Here is a 14,510-nt window from a genome sequence, read left to right as displayed (position 1 = left end):
ATACGCCCCGCCCCCCGGCGGAGTCACCCCCCCCCTCCGCCCCGGAAAGGAAACTGAAAGCGCCGGCGGGGGGACGCTGCTTCCCCGTCGGGGTCCGGGCGGCGCCGCGGGCTGGGAGCGAGCCGCGGGGTCTGTCTGGTGAGGCGCGTCCCCGCTCTCCCGGCCCGGCCCGGGGCGGCTCTTGGCTCGGGCCAGGCTGGGTCTCTGCGAGCTTCCGGGCCTGGGCAAGGCTCGGCCCAGCGCGGAGGGTGGCCGGGTACCGGGTGGGGGCAGTCAGCGGTGCTAAGGAAAAGCCCCCCATGGTGGTAGGGCGCCGTTCGTGCCGGGGGGGCAGGCCGGGGGCTGGAGGGGGGGGCAGGCCGGAAAGGGGGGGGCCTGGAGGTTAGGCTGGGGACTGGAAAGGGGGGGAGGTAGGCCGGGGAGCTGAAGGGGGGGCCGGAGTTCAGGCCGGGGGCTGGAGGGGGGGGCAGGCCGGGGGGCTGAAGGGGGGGCCGGAGTTCAGGCCGGGGGCTGGAGGGGGGCAGGCCGGGGGGCTGGAGGGGGGGCCGGACTTCAGGCCGGGGGCTGGAGGGGGGGGCAGGCCGGAAAGGGGGGGCTGGAGGGGGGGCAGGCCGGAAAGGGGGGGGCTGGAGGTTAGGCTGGGGACTGGAAAGGGGGGGAGGTAGGCCGGGGAGCTGAAGGGGGGGCCGGAGTTCAGGCCGGGGGCTGGAGGGGGGGGCAGGCCGGGGGGCTGGAGGGGGGGCCGGACTTCAGGCCGGGGGCTGGAGGGGGGGGCAGGCCGGAAAGGGGGGGCCGGAGTTCAGGCCGGGGGCTGGAGGGGGGGGCCGGAGTTCAGGCCGGGGGCTGGAGGGGGGGCAGGCCGGGGGGCTGAAGGGGGGGCCGGACTTCAGGCCGGGGGCTGGAGGGGGGGCAGGCCGGGGGCTGGAGGGGGGGCAGGCCGGGGGCTGGAGGGGGGGCAGGCCGGGGGGCTGAAGGGGGGGCAGGCCGGGGGGCTGAAGGGGGGGCAGGCCGGGGGGCTGAAGGGGGGGCCGGACTTCAGGCCGGGGGCTGGAGGGGGGGCAGGCCGGAAAGGGGGGGCCGGAGGTCAGGCCGGGGGCTGGAGGGGGGGGCCGGGGGGCAGGCCGGAAAGGGGGGGCCGGAGGTCAGGCCGGGGGCTGGAGGGGGGGGGCGGAGGTCAGGCCGGGGGCTGGAGGGGGGGCAGGCCGGAAAGGGGGGGCGGAAGTCAGGTTGGGGGCTGGAGGGGATGGAGGTCAGGCTCTAAGAAGCTGGGAAATGACACTGCCAAACTTTGCATTTGTGAATTTTGAGCAAAAAATGGTGCAGTGGGTTTGTGTTTGGTGCAGGGTGTCCTGGAAACGCCCTCCAGCTACAGGAGCTCTTGGGCAGCCCCCCTTGGGCTGGGCTAGTGGGGAACCAGAAACTGAAACTGACTAGAGAGAAGTGACAAACTGGTGAGCTGTTTTTCAGTGATACAGAAACCGACCAGTAGCAGTAGGGTGGTGGGTAAGGACTTGGTATTTGTCTTAACTAGACCAAGCCTTGGAAAACAGGGTTTGTGATTCCTGGGACACTTGGAGACCCTGGCGATGGGAATGAGAGGCAGTTAAGGGAAAGGGGTGTAGTTCCATAGGGACGCTTCTTTGAGGGTTGCTTGTGCTGGGCTGGCCTGATTGAGACTTATGTCTCCTATCTCTTAGGACAGGGACCACCATGGTGTAGGCAGGCTGCTTTGAGAGAGCAGGGTGGGACAGGGAGGATTTGGCTCAGAGGTGTCCTCATGGGAGGACAGGGAGCATGAGGCCATCAGACGGGGGTGTTCCAATGCTCAGTGGAAGGAAACTGGATTTGGGACAGTGACAGATTCATGTTTAGGGGAAGAGGTGCAGATGGTGAAGTGTGCCTAGTATGTGAAGTGTTAATTTATAAGCTAAGATAGTATAACTATCCTTGAATTGGCAACATCAGGTGTAATTGGTGCTCTGTATAGTAACATACCTTGTGGAGTTAACACTGTCCCCCACAGAGGTGTCCAGGATGCTCCTGGTTTTGTGGATGCTGGGCTGGGTTGGCTTGGTCCTCTTTAAAAGATTGTTTGGCTTTGTCTCTCTTCCTGCAGCAGCACAAAGAACCAGGCAGAAGAGGACTTGAGTGACTCTCTAGAGGAATGGATGGCAGGAGACCTGGACAGAAACCCTACCCAAGGCAGCACAATGTTAACTGGAGAGGTGAGTTGCCTGCTTGATGAATGGAGCTAGAGGAACAACTGAGATTGAAACTGAAATAAATTGAAACCCACTTCTCTCCCTGTCACCCATTCCCAGTGCCGGACACACCACCATCTCTCTAAGATCTTCTACCACTCCCATCACTGTGGTCTCAGAGCAGGGATTGGTTGGTACATATTTTACAAAAGCACCTTTTTAGATTTTTGTTTCAGTGAGTTTTATTGGTTTCATTTGACTAATGCCAAACGGAGGCAGATAGGGATGAGTCCTATGCCTTGGAAACTGTCTGTTTATCTACATGCTTATTTGACTATTGTTACCATAGTATCTGGCACCTAATTTGTCCGTCCATTGCCAAATTCTCTCCCCTAAAGTTCTGACCCAACTGCTGCTTTCTCATGGGCTATTAAACCAGCCAATTAACTGCTGGCAAAACCCAATCTGTAAAGAGGACTTCATCTTGGGCCCCGTGCTGTTCAGCTTTTCAGCATGTGGAAAGGGAGTGATTTTACTTTCTGGCTGATAGTTTGATAGTTTAACCGCAATCCTAAACTTTAGGTTGGGCATTTTCCTCCGTGCCTGCTCGTTGCTAAGGGTAAGATTCTGTCACGGGTATTTTTCATAAAAGTCAGGGACAGGTCGCTGGCAAGAAACAAAAATTCATGTAAGCCCGTGACCTCTCCTTAACTTTTACTAAAAATATCGGAGTTGGGGGATGGACGGGGACTTACAGTGGGAGGGCTGCAGGGATGAGGGGGGCCATTGGGGGTTGCTTCTCCCCTCTCAGGGCTGGTGGCCACTGCTGCTCCAGTGGCCCTGAGGGCCGGCTGGACAGCTGCTTGGGTAGCCAGCCCTGGGGCTGGCTGCAGTAGCTGCCCCAGTGGTAGGGGCTGACCCAATCCCAACCCCACACCCTGCTGCTTCAGCCCTGGCACTGCTGCTCTGGCAACTCCGGGGCTGACAGCTGCTCCAGCCCTGCTACTGTGGAAGTCCTGGAGGTCCCAGAAAGTCATGGAATCCATGAGCGAATCATACTCTTACTCATCATGCAGCAGAAAACATACTGAGGGTCATGGTGTAAATAAAATATTAGTTCTATAATGTGATGTGAAACGTCTGAAACATGCTGCTGCTGGCAAGTGTGGTGTCATGGGGAGTGGGGGTTATCCCAAGGAACATAGTGTCAGGAAGCAGCCTCTCTAAGGAGGCATTCTCTCTAAATATCTTTTCTCTTTGGGTCCTGTAGAATGTCAAGATGCTGGCTTGCCACAAAGAGGCAGAAACCGAGCAATTAATGCCCCAGGCTATCCTCGGAGAGGAGCAGCCCAACCTGGAGGAAACCCCAGGGTTAACGATAGCCCTCTTCCCCCTGGGCAGAGGGAAGGAAGATACCGTGGTGCAGGACAGTATCCCAATCAGGGAAGGAGAAACCAGGGTGGACAGGCCAACGATGGACCCAGAGGACAGTGGAATGAGCAGGAAAATGAGGCCAGAAGAAGAAGAAATGAAAACCAAGATGGTGGCAGGGGCAGAAGAATCCACCCTTGTGAAAATCCTCGTTTCTATCAGAATCCTGTTCCAGGTGGTGCCCAGTGCCAGGAGCCCAATGAACAGCCTCAGCAATTCAGGAGGATTGGCTACAAATTTCTGGAAAGTCTCCTTCAGAAAGACCCCTCTGAAGTGGTCATCACACTTGCCTCCAGTTCAGGGCTCAAGGAGCTTCTGTCTCAAACATCCATGAAACCCAGCTTCCTCCAGCTCATCTGCCAGGTTCTTAGGAGGGCATGCAGCTCCAGAATGGACCGCCAAAGTGTCCAGCAGCTCCTGGGTATGGTAAAGGAATCAAACTTCCTCAAGATCTGCCTGCCACAGTATGTTGCAGACATGATGACTGAGGCCATTCCTGCTGTACGACATCAGTTCCCTGAGCATATAAGCAACATCATCTCCCTCCTTCAGGACCTGGTGAGCATTTTCCCAGCCAGTTCTGTGCAGAAAATCTCCATGTTGATGTCTGTCCTGCCAGCATCTATAAATGCCTTGAGAGCATCTGGTGTGGACATTACAGAACAGATTGAGAAGAACCTGGAAAAAGTCCAGACCCTTATTCAGCATCTGCAGGAGAAGAGGCGTGAGGGCACCCTGAGAGCTGACAATTACACCCTAGTGCAACCTCAGGCTGATGGTCAGGAAGAAACCTATCGCACAATGACCATCTACCCCACATACAATGAGGTGCATCGGGATAAAAAGCCCTTTCTTCGTCCCAATATTGTCTCTGGGAGGTATGATAGCACCAGCGTTTACCTGGACACGCATTTCCGGCTCCTGAGAGAGGACTTTGTCAGGCCATTAAGGGAAGGCATCTTGGAGCTTTTGCAGAGCTTTGAGGACAAAGGTTTGAGGAAAAGGAAGTTTGATGACATCAGAATCTACTTTGACACCCGGATCATCACCCCCCTCTGCTCCTCATCTGGCATAGTCTACAAGGTCCAGTTTGACACAAAGCCCCTAAAGTTTGTGCGATGGCAGAATTCCAAGCGTTTGCTGTATGGGTCTCTGGTTTGCATGTCTAAAGACAACTTTGAAACATTCCTTTTCGCCACTGTGTCGAACCGTGACAATGCAGACCTGTCCCAGGGAATCGTGCAGCTGTGCTTTAATGAGCACAGCCAGGCGCTGCTGGCAGAGGTCCAGCCTTCTGACTCCTTTCTCATGGTGGAGACAACTGCTTACTTTGAAGCCTACCGACATGTGCTGGAAGGGCTGCAGGAGATCCAGGAAGAAGATGTCCCATTTCAGAAATACATTGTGGAGTGTGATGTATTGGTGAAGGAGCCAGCATACCTGGCAACGGGCACCACCTACAACCTTGCACCCCTGACAGAGGAGCCTTCTGCAGTTGGAAAGGAGGGTTTCCTGGATGGCTTGAGAAGACAGAGGGTGAATGTTCTAGACCCCAACCAGTGGCCTTCAATGGAAGCCTTGAAGTTAGATGTGTCCCAGATGCAAGCCCTGCAGTTAGCACTCACCAAGGAGCTGGCCATTATCCAGGGACCTCCTGGGACTGGTAAGATACGCTGTTACTTAGAACTGCATTGTTGGGCACCAGTTAATAAATTCCGCTAAACATCCCTTGAACCAGCCCAGTTGGAAAAGCACTAAAAGTAGAGGAAAATTCTAAAGAATAACTTCTTTTGAGCACCCCAACTTCACGTACAGGCTGGACTCGGATGCTGTTCCTGGGCTTTGTATACAGAGAATGAGAAAGTCCTAACAGGTCCATGCAATGAATAGAGATCCTTTTCATAGGAGGACAGGTGCTTGGCCTGTTTAGAAAGGAGAAGCTGACCCTGAATCTCTGCCTTCTGGACCATGCTGTGTGCGGGGAGGCACAGAGCTGAGTGTCTTTCGGCTCTGCATAACCCATGCATGGTTGGAGCAGCCCCTGTCAGAGGCATTGGTGAACAGGCATTGGTCTCAATGGGTTTTGTGTGGTTGGAGTTCAATTGCTGGTGCCCGTGTAACTCCACTGCAGTCTAGGTTGTGTGTGAGAGAGACCTTATCCTCATTTTCATTTACTAAAACATCAAATATCAAGATTTGTCCCAAAGCTAAATATGACCATGTAGGTGGGTTTCAGGTGTGGATACAATGACACTGTGAGATCTGGGTCTGTGTCTTTGGGGCAGAAGGCTTTTAGCTCCCACTGATACCATGGTGTCTGCATGTGTGGAGTTGGTGTAGTCCTGCTCTGCGTCTGTCACACCCATCCACAGAATTGCAAAATGTTACAAGTGGTCAGCTCCTAATCCTCTGACCTTGCATTGCAATGATGACTACAGACCCTTCCATTGTAGCTGGTGTAGGGAAATGGCACTTGGAATTATAGATCTCTCCATTATGGCAGGCGTGGAGGAGAGCAGAATCTTGTCAAGTTCTTATATGGTATCTGTTAGTGTCTGAACCTTGCATTATTTTATTATTTCTCTTTGACTCCCAGAGATACCATCTCCGATCAGGGCTGCATTGTGCTAGGCACTTCATATATACACAAAGGCAGTACATGCCTCAAATATCTTACAGTCTATATAGATAAGACCAACAAAGCCTAGGCGGGGAAGCGACTTGCTAAAGGTCACATGACCGGTCAGAAGGGGAGCTGGAAATAGAGCCCAGGTCACCTGTCTCCCAGTCCAGTGCCCTATATACTGGACCATACTGCCATTTTACTGCTGGTTAACTGAGGCCTAGAGAGATTAATTGACCTGCTTATGGTGACACAGGCAGTACGTTGCCAGAGCTGGGAATGGAACACTCAGGTTTCCGACCCTGTACCCTGATCTGATGAAACCTCTGATTCCAAGACCGCACATCTAGCCTGGATTTCTGATCTCTGATTCTGGGCTTCTCTTGCAGGGAAGACCTATGTGGGTTTGAAGATTGTTCAGGCTTTCCTGACCAACGAGCAGGTGTGGCAAAGCACTCTCCAGAAGTTTCCCATCCTTGTTGTCTGTTACACCAACCATGCATTGGATCAGTTCCTGGAAGGTAAGAGGGTCTGCGTGGTGTGGGGTGGGTTTAAGTTCAAACAGCTATGCTTTGTGCTGGAACTGCCCTCCTTTGAATCTGATGTTCTCATTCATGGGTTTGCTATTCACTCCGATCCCCACTGCTGTGCAGTGAGAAGGTCACACTCCAAATTGGATTGGACTGACTGGAATTCCCCCCCTACAGGAGGGGCTCCCTGATGTGAGTGGAGGCATGTGGCCATGATGTGATTCTCCCTGCTTTCCCCACCCCTCAGAGAGAACAGAGAGTGGCTCTTTCATGCTAATGTTTTTCATGCTCAGGAATCTACACATCTCAGAAGAGTGGGATTGTGCGAGTTGGAGGGAGAAGCAGCAGCGAGATCCTGAAGCAGTTTACCCTGCGAGAGCTGCGGAAGAAGTGTGAATTTCGCCGCAGCCTGCCCACACACCTCCGCAGGGCATACATGAATGTATGTGTGGGATTCTGGAAAATCTTGTGGGGGGAAAAAGGCTGCCTACACATCAGGGAACAGATGCAGCAGCTAATCCACCTGTACAGTTGTTACCTATCCAGGCCCACTTCTCCCCATCTCCTTCTTTAATCCCTCTCATGCTGAAGCCCATCTGCTGGGTCTCCCATTCTCATTCGCTCTTTAGTCCTGGTTTGTCCCTATGCTGTTCTTGCTGTTTCTTCTGTTTCTTCTCGGAGCCTGGATTTCCAGAGTATAATAACTCCTGAAAGCCTCACTCGTCTTTCCTTTTGCACAGATAATCACCCAGATGAAACAGTCAGAGCAGGAGCTGCGTGAAGGAGCACGGCACTTAGAGTGCACAGCATATGGAGTGCTGCATGAACGCCACTTGGAAAGATACATCACTACGCAACACTGGGACAGCCTGATGAATGGTCTGGTAAGAGGAATCCTGTCATTCCAGGCCAGTAGCCCTAATGCCTGACTGTACCCCTTCTGCACATAATCCTTAGGTACAGAGATTCAGTGCTAGCTTCTAGGAAAGTCCCAGCCATTCCCAGCAGGCCTCACTGCTTGCAGTGAAGTGCTAGTTTCACTGACTGAGGAGTTCAAGGCAAGAAGGCCACAGTGAATAGTCTGGAAGCTTATCAATAAGGCTACAATTTGGTCACAGATCGGGTGATTTTAGGTGACCTCTGTGACTTCAGCCCCAGGTGGCAGGGCTCGGGCTTCTGTGGTTTATTGTTTGTTGCCCGTGACTTTAACTAAAAATCTTAACCTTACTTATACCCTGTGTATTCCATGGCTGCAGAATTGTCTGCTGAAAAATTGTATTCTTTACCCTTACCTTGAGGCTGCAGAGAGGCCTTCCCAATTTGAATTGAATATAATTGATGCAGGCAGCCCAGAACAATAGCTCTGAGAGATCTGAACAGTCCCATTCATCTCAGTAGAATGCTAACTGTGAAACTGAATGATGGCAATTTAACAGTCAGAATTAACTGTTTCTCTGCTGAGCATGTAAGTGCAAGAGCTGAATGTGGTCTGCTTCTCTCCAACAGATGCAGTGAAGGAAACAGGGTAGGGGCAAAAAGAAAAGGAGGACTTGTGGCACCTTAGAGACTAACCAATTTATTAGAGCATAAGCTTTCGTGAGCTACAGCTCACTTCCTCAGATGCATATCGTGGAAACTGCAGCAGGCTTTATCAGGGTAGGGGCAGTGGAATAGCTGGTTAATATCAAGAATCAATGGGGAAGTGAACTAGAAGTTTCTCTGAGCATGCTCACAAGGGTTAGGGAAAGAGGAGATTTGTCCCTTTCCCTGTTGCCAAAACCTCAATGCCTCTCCTGCCTTCCTAGGTACCAAAATCCTCAGCAGTTCCCCTAGCTGCTGCCAAATCCTTCAACTGCCCTCATGATGCTACAATGTGTTTTCTCTTTGTCAGTGCAGAAGTCTTGGGCAAACAGACTGGTTTGGGGCAAAGTGAATTCCAAGTGACCCTTTCAGCTTAAATCCCATTTGTCTGAAAATGCTTTGCTTGTGCCTGTGACTAGAGCACTGCATTCTCTGAGGCCCTGGACCTGCAAGCAGCTGGGTGTGGACAGACCCCATGCAGAACCCCAGTTACAGAGCTCCTTGCAGGATTAGAATTTAAAGGGAAAAACCTTTCTCTTTGGTTTTCCTCTGTGCAGCTGGCAGCACTCTGTATGGAGTCAGTGTCAGATTTTCCCCATGGAGTCTGTTTCCTCTGTGGGTCTCATATAGCCAGAGGGAAGAGAGGAGTTATTTAAGTAGAGTATGACTGCTAACCCATAAAAAATGGCAGTGATCTTAGGGTAAAGAGGTGGGGGAGATATAGGGCTGATGTAGGACCAGAAACTGCTTTCAGCTCACTCTTTGAAACTGCCTAGATTTCAAGCTGATATTCCCTTTATTATCAGTATAAAAACACCAATAATGAAGGGATATTGTCCTACATTAAATTCAGTAAAAATCCTAATTTCTGAAGGTACCTGAAGCTGCCACGGACTTCCCCTCTGCTGCACTGAGGCAGCAAGCAAGAGTGTTGCTGACAGATTTGGGTCTGGCCCTAGTTAAGCTGCCTGTATGTGTGTGTATATATATGTGTATATAGAAGAAGAGTGTATGATAGTTTGGCTTCAAACTGCTGCTCTGAGCTGAACAGGCTTGCTGATTTATGTCTCATTGCACTAGGATGATGAGTGGTTTTGCTACAAGGGTTCAAGGAACTCTATGATTCTGGAGTGGTTGGGCCTTGGTGTTACTGCCTTCACCCAGAATGGTGCAGAGAACCTAGTGGCTGAGAATGCAGGTAAGAGGCTCACACCTCCTTTAGGTGTGTGAAGACAAGAGTATATCCATGTGTGACGTTGCACTCCATATGATTTTATGAAAAATGAGTGTGAATATAATGTAACTGGAATATGCTTCATGCAAAAGGTCTCTTGTAAGGTATCATTACAAACCTTATAATCTACTGAGCGTGGTCATCCTATTTGTATAAATGTTTCATTCTTCTATCTGAAACTAGAAAGATGAAATATAACTGAGGTCCTATTGTAATTATGCGAAGTGTGGGCCATTAATGGTGGTTTGGAATCTTGATGGCTCCCATCAACTAGGACAATTGGTTGTAAATGGCTCTGTTTGCTTGCAAGCCTTCCTGTGAGTCAGACCAGGAAGCATGAAGGTTTGGGGGGGTCTCACGGGACATGTGACCATGTCACCTGGTACTGGAATCCATCTTTAATCTGGTGCTTTTCCATTTAGAAGGTGGGGTGGGGACCCAGAGACAAAAGATTCCCACCTTGTGCCAAAGCTATATAAGGGGGTGGAACAGAACAAAGGGGGCTGCAGTCCTGAAAATTCCCCAGGCTACCACCTGAGCTGAAACAAGGACTGTACCAGGGGAAAGGATTGGGCTCAGACTAGAAAGGAGTCTAGTCTGTGATAGAAGCTTACTGGAACATTTTAAGGGTGAGATTTACCTGTATTCAGTTTCTTAATGCATTAGGCTTAGACTTGCGTGTTTTTGTTTTATTTTGCTTGGTAACTTTATTCTGTCTGTTATTACTTGGGAACCACTTAAATCCTACTTTTTATACTTAATAAAATCACTTTTGCTTATTATTGAACCCAAAGTAAGTAATTAGTACCTGGGGGAGCAAACAGCTGTGCCTCTCTCTCTCTCTGTGTTTTAGAGGGCGGACAATTTGAGTTTATCCGGTATAAGCTCTATATAAAGTAAAACGGATTTATTTGGGGTTTGGATCCCATTGGGAGCTGGGTGTCGGGGTGCTAGAGACAGGAACACTTCTTAAACTGTTTTCAGTTAAGTCGGCAGCTTTGGGGCACATGGTTCAGACCTTGGGTCTGACTTGAAGCAGACTGGCATGTCTGGCTCAATAAGACAGGGTTCTGGAGTTCCAAGCTGGCAGGGAAAATGGGCTCAGAGGTAGTCTCGGCACACCAGGTGATCGTCCCAAGGGGGGTCTCTGTGACCCAACCCATCGCACCATGCATGAGGCCTGTGGTAGAGGTGTGAATGTGTAAGCCCGGAGGTGCCTGGTGAGGGGGAGCTGTGGTCGAGCAGATATTGAAAAGTGCATGATATTGAAGGGGAAGGGAGGGGAGATGATAGTGTTTGAAAAGTACCATGGCTAATTAAAATCCCAGCATGCCCCTCTCCACTGTTGCATTCTCCTCCTACTGCAGTGTCCCTCTCTCCTCCCTTTAGCTGCATTGCTGTCACTGATGCCTCCACGTATGGCTGATTTACTGTCTTCTAGGTGGCCAGCAGGATGGAGAGGAGGAGCAGGAGGGGGAGGAGGAGGGGGAACAACTGCTGGAGATCCCAGAGGAGGCCGACCTGATTCAGGCAGACCGAGTGATTGAGGAAGAGGAGACAGCCAGGCCTCAGCAGAGGAGGGAGGATGAGAATGGTGCCGTCATGGAGCTGGCAAATATGCTGCTGGCCATGAAGCTGGAAAAGCAGGGTCAAGGGGCAGCCCAACCACAGCAGGAAGCCGTGGAGTGGGAGGTAAACACATTCACTGGGACTGGGAGGCTTGTTTTTTCACTCTCTTGCTTTTGCTTTATCTGGATAGGGAGGGAGTGATGGGGGAATACTGGTGCTGAGAACTGTAAGTGTAACTGCTTGATGGGAGTTCTTCCTGCAGATGCAACCAGCTCAGAGGAGAAAAATGAAGCAGAAGATGAGGGCTGAGCTCCGTAAACTGAATGTAATGACTGAGGCAGAGGCAAGGGCTATCGAGGACTTGTGGCAGCTGGACCTCAGCTCCCGCTGGAGGCTGTACAGGTAACAGTGCTCTTGGATGTGTTGGGCAGGCGATGCCCAGAGATTGCCCCCAGTTTGCTTGCTCCCCTATTTATGTAAAGTACTCATCTGGCCTCCACTATTTTCAGATGGGGAAGTAAGGCACTAATACTAAATGGCTTGCCCAAGATCACAGTCTGGAATCTAGGTCTGAGTCCTAGGTTAGCGTCTTAAGCACTGGACCATCCTTCCTCTCACTTGGTGATCATGCCCTTCTCCAGGCGCTGGCTACAGATGTACCAGGGGGAGATTCGACGAAAGATCCTGCAGCATGAGCAGCAGTACCAGGTGGCAGCAGAGAGGTTGGCGGAACTGAGGCTGCAGGAGGATCTCTGCATTCTCAAGGAGGCCCTGGTTGTAGGGATGACGACTACAGGTGAGTGGCATTTGGGGAACAAACCAGCACTGCATCCTAGGTCAGTGGAGGGACACAGCTCCCAGTGGACTCCATCTGCAGAATCAGTAGGTGGGGGGTTGGGTATGTGTGTGTGGAGTCATGAACCGGGGCAGCTAACGGGAGAGTTTTGGAGGTTGAAGCAGTGGACTCTGTGCTTGGGGATAGTGGGCCTTGGAGAGCTGATGCACTGAGCTCATCTGTAAGTTTTTTCTCTGCGTTGTGTAGCTGGGCCATGGGCCCCTGAATTAGCAGCTCAGACAGATCTGTTTGTTGGTGTCTTGGTAAGGGCCATGTAGCTTTGACCTTTGATCAGTCGTCGTCTCCTTCCTCCCCCCCCCCCCCCCCCCCCGAAGACTGAGTGACTCGTTGCTTCTTGCTGGTAGGTGGTGGAGCTGAGCAGGATAAAAGTCAGTTGCTTGACAAATGTGTGAGCTGCTAACAGGAGAGCTTCAGAGTGCGTTTGGCCAGGGAGTGTGAGGGACTGTACGTAAAAGGAAAGCCCGACTCTTGATTATGTGATGACCTTCAATGGAACAGCTGTGACCTGCACCAGATATGCCATGTTTTCTTTCCTGCCCAAAGTCAGAAGGGACTTTGTGTATGACCTGGAAGTTGGTGGCTGTGTTGGAAGAATGGTCTCTTGGATTGGAAGGGCAAGTGCAGACGTTACACGGCATCAGAGAGACTGAAAAGTTCCATTGCTGATGCAGATTTAGTGAAGAAAGGAGCTGGCCACCAAGGAATCTGAGGAGGCTTTGGTAATTCATAACCACGGAATGCAGATGATGAGGCAGACAAAGACAGGCAGGCTTTGACCATCGGAATGATGATGACCAGGATGAATTCCACAAAGCTAGAGGTTTCCAAATTATACCAGAATTCTGTGTGGAAACTGCTGAAAATATCTCTGAAGCTCCACCTGGTCAAATTCAACAGAGAGACATACCCATGGATGGCTGCTCAGCCCAACTTGCAAGAAAAATCTAGCATGCTGACAAAGGTGTTCAACTGTCCAAGGAAGACAGACAAGCCTTGCTGGGGATTCCATCCTAAGAAGAATGAATAGAACGTTCTGCAAGGGACAGATGATGACAGGATGGTGTGCTGTTTTCCTGGAACCGAGACGCTAGACATCACTTTCGATTAGATAGGCTTTTAAAGTCGATGGGGATGAATCCTCTGGTGATGGTGCACGTCAGTACTAATGACACTGCATTGTAGGATATCTCATAGATTATGAATGACTTCAGGGAACTCAGAAGGGTGCTGAAGGAGAAAAATGTCCAAGTGATCCTGGTGATCCTTCCTGTTCCATGAGTGAAGGAAGACTGAAGATGCTGGAAGTGAACTGCTAGCTAGGTAAGTGGTGGAATGTAGATAAATTTCGTTTTGTGGAATATTGGTCCACCTTCTTTGGGGAGAGGGGACTGTACAGTTTGGATTTGAATGGCCTCCATCTCAGTAGAAGAGGAGCCAGAGTAGTCAGGCATCTGTTGTTAAACTAAACAAAAGGGGAAGGTGAAAAGAAGGGCCAAATGAGCACTCATTCAGCACAAAATTATGATGAGAACAAAATTAATCAAGAAACCAAAGGATGTGAAGAGAGCAATTTATTTAATTGCTCATACAACAATGCTGGGTGTCTGAGTAACAAACAAGGAATTAGAATTGCTCATTTATTAGCAAAAATTCAACATGGTTTATATTTGGTGGGATGATTTGTGTGATTGAAATGTTCAAATCAATGGTTATAACTTATTAGGAGGGACTGAGTGAGGAAAAAGGGGAGTGGGAGTAGCAATCTATCACATTACCTATTTCAGAGTCACTGACGTCTTGGAAAATGATCTTGAATGCATATGCATCAATGTCTTAGTACCCCGTCTTATGCTTTATCCATTATCTGGTGTCTGCTGTAGACCACCAAATCACACTAGGGAACAGGATGATCAGCTGTATAAGCCCTTATACGTAAGTGTAGGGGAAAAAAACTCCTCTTGATTATGGGGGACTTCAATCTAAGTGAGTGACATATGCTGGAGGTTTCATGCTGCCAGTACTAAAATATCTTTGGAATTACTAAATATTTTATAGATAATTTCCTAACTCAGTGTTGCAGCCAACGTGAGGGAATTTTGTAATGGGTCGTCTTTTGACAGATAAAGAGGAATTGATCACAGAACTAAAAATGCACGGTAGTTTAGGTACAGTAACTCCTCACTTAAAGTTGTCCCGGTTAACGTTGTTTCGTTATGTTACGTTGCTGATCAATTAGGGCAGTGGTCTCCAAACTGGGGTGCACGAGATGATCCCGGGGGTCCGCGGCAGCAGGATTGCTGCCAGACAGCACTCCGCCGTTTTTGTTCTTCGGTAGCAGCTCTGCACATCCACGGCTGGTGTTCCCCTCCGGTGGTGCGCCTGCGGCAGGTCTTCTGGTCTTCACCCTGCGGAGTGCGAGCCAAAAAGTTTGGAGACCACTGAATTAGGGAACATGTTATACTTTAAACGAACGTTGTTTGGCAAC

General features: G+C 50.6%; 1 protein-coding gene across 6 annotated transcripts in view; it reads left to right on the top strand.

Moving 5' to 3' along the window:
• Positions 1-36: 36 nt before the first annotated feature.
• Positions 37-14,510, top strand: part of ZNFX1 (zinc finger NFX1-type containing 1) — a 37,303-nt gene continuing 22,829 nt past the window's right edge. Inside the window, exons 1-11 of one of the 6 annotated variants that reach the window (XM_084646268.1) lie at positions 37-138; positions 1,344-1,451; positions 2,120-2,225; positions 3,472-5,295; positions 6,645-6,776; positions 7,079-7,227; positions 7,526-7,669; positions 9,447-9,564; positions 11,042-11,292; positions 11,432-11,571; positions 11,811-11,965. In XM_084646268.1, the coding sequence (XP_084502394.1) occupies positions 2,165-2,225; positions 3,472-5,295; positions 6,645-6,776; positions 7,079-7,227; positions 7,526-7,669; positions 9,447-9,564; positions 11,042-11,292; positions 11,432-11,571; positions 11,811-11,965 (2,974 nt within the window). In that variant the 5' untranslated portion in view covers positions 37-138; positions 1,344-1,451; positions 2,120-2,164. Of the gene's footprint in view, positions 139-213; positions 306-1,270; positions 1,452-2,116; positions 2,226-3,471; positions 5,296-6,644; positions 6,777-7,078; positions 7,228-7,525; positions 7,670-9,446; positions 9,565-11,041; positions 11,293-11,431; positions 11,572-11,810; positions 11,966-14,510 lie in introns of those variants that run through there. The other 5 variants (XM_084646265.1, XM_084646267.1, XM_084646269.1 and 2 more) reach the window with 5 other exon arrangements.

Source organism: Lepidochelys olivacea (genome assembly GCF_965140295.1).
Source record: "Lepidochelys olivacea isolate rLepOli2 genome assembly, chromosome: 13".
Classification (NCBI taxonomy): domain Eukaryota; kingdom Metazoa; phylum Chordata; order Testudines; family Cheloniidae; genus Lepidochelys; species Lepidochelys olivacea.
The sequence above is the reverse complement of the archived record's forward strand: the minus strand, read 5'-3'. Positions and strand labels throughout refer to the sequence as shown.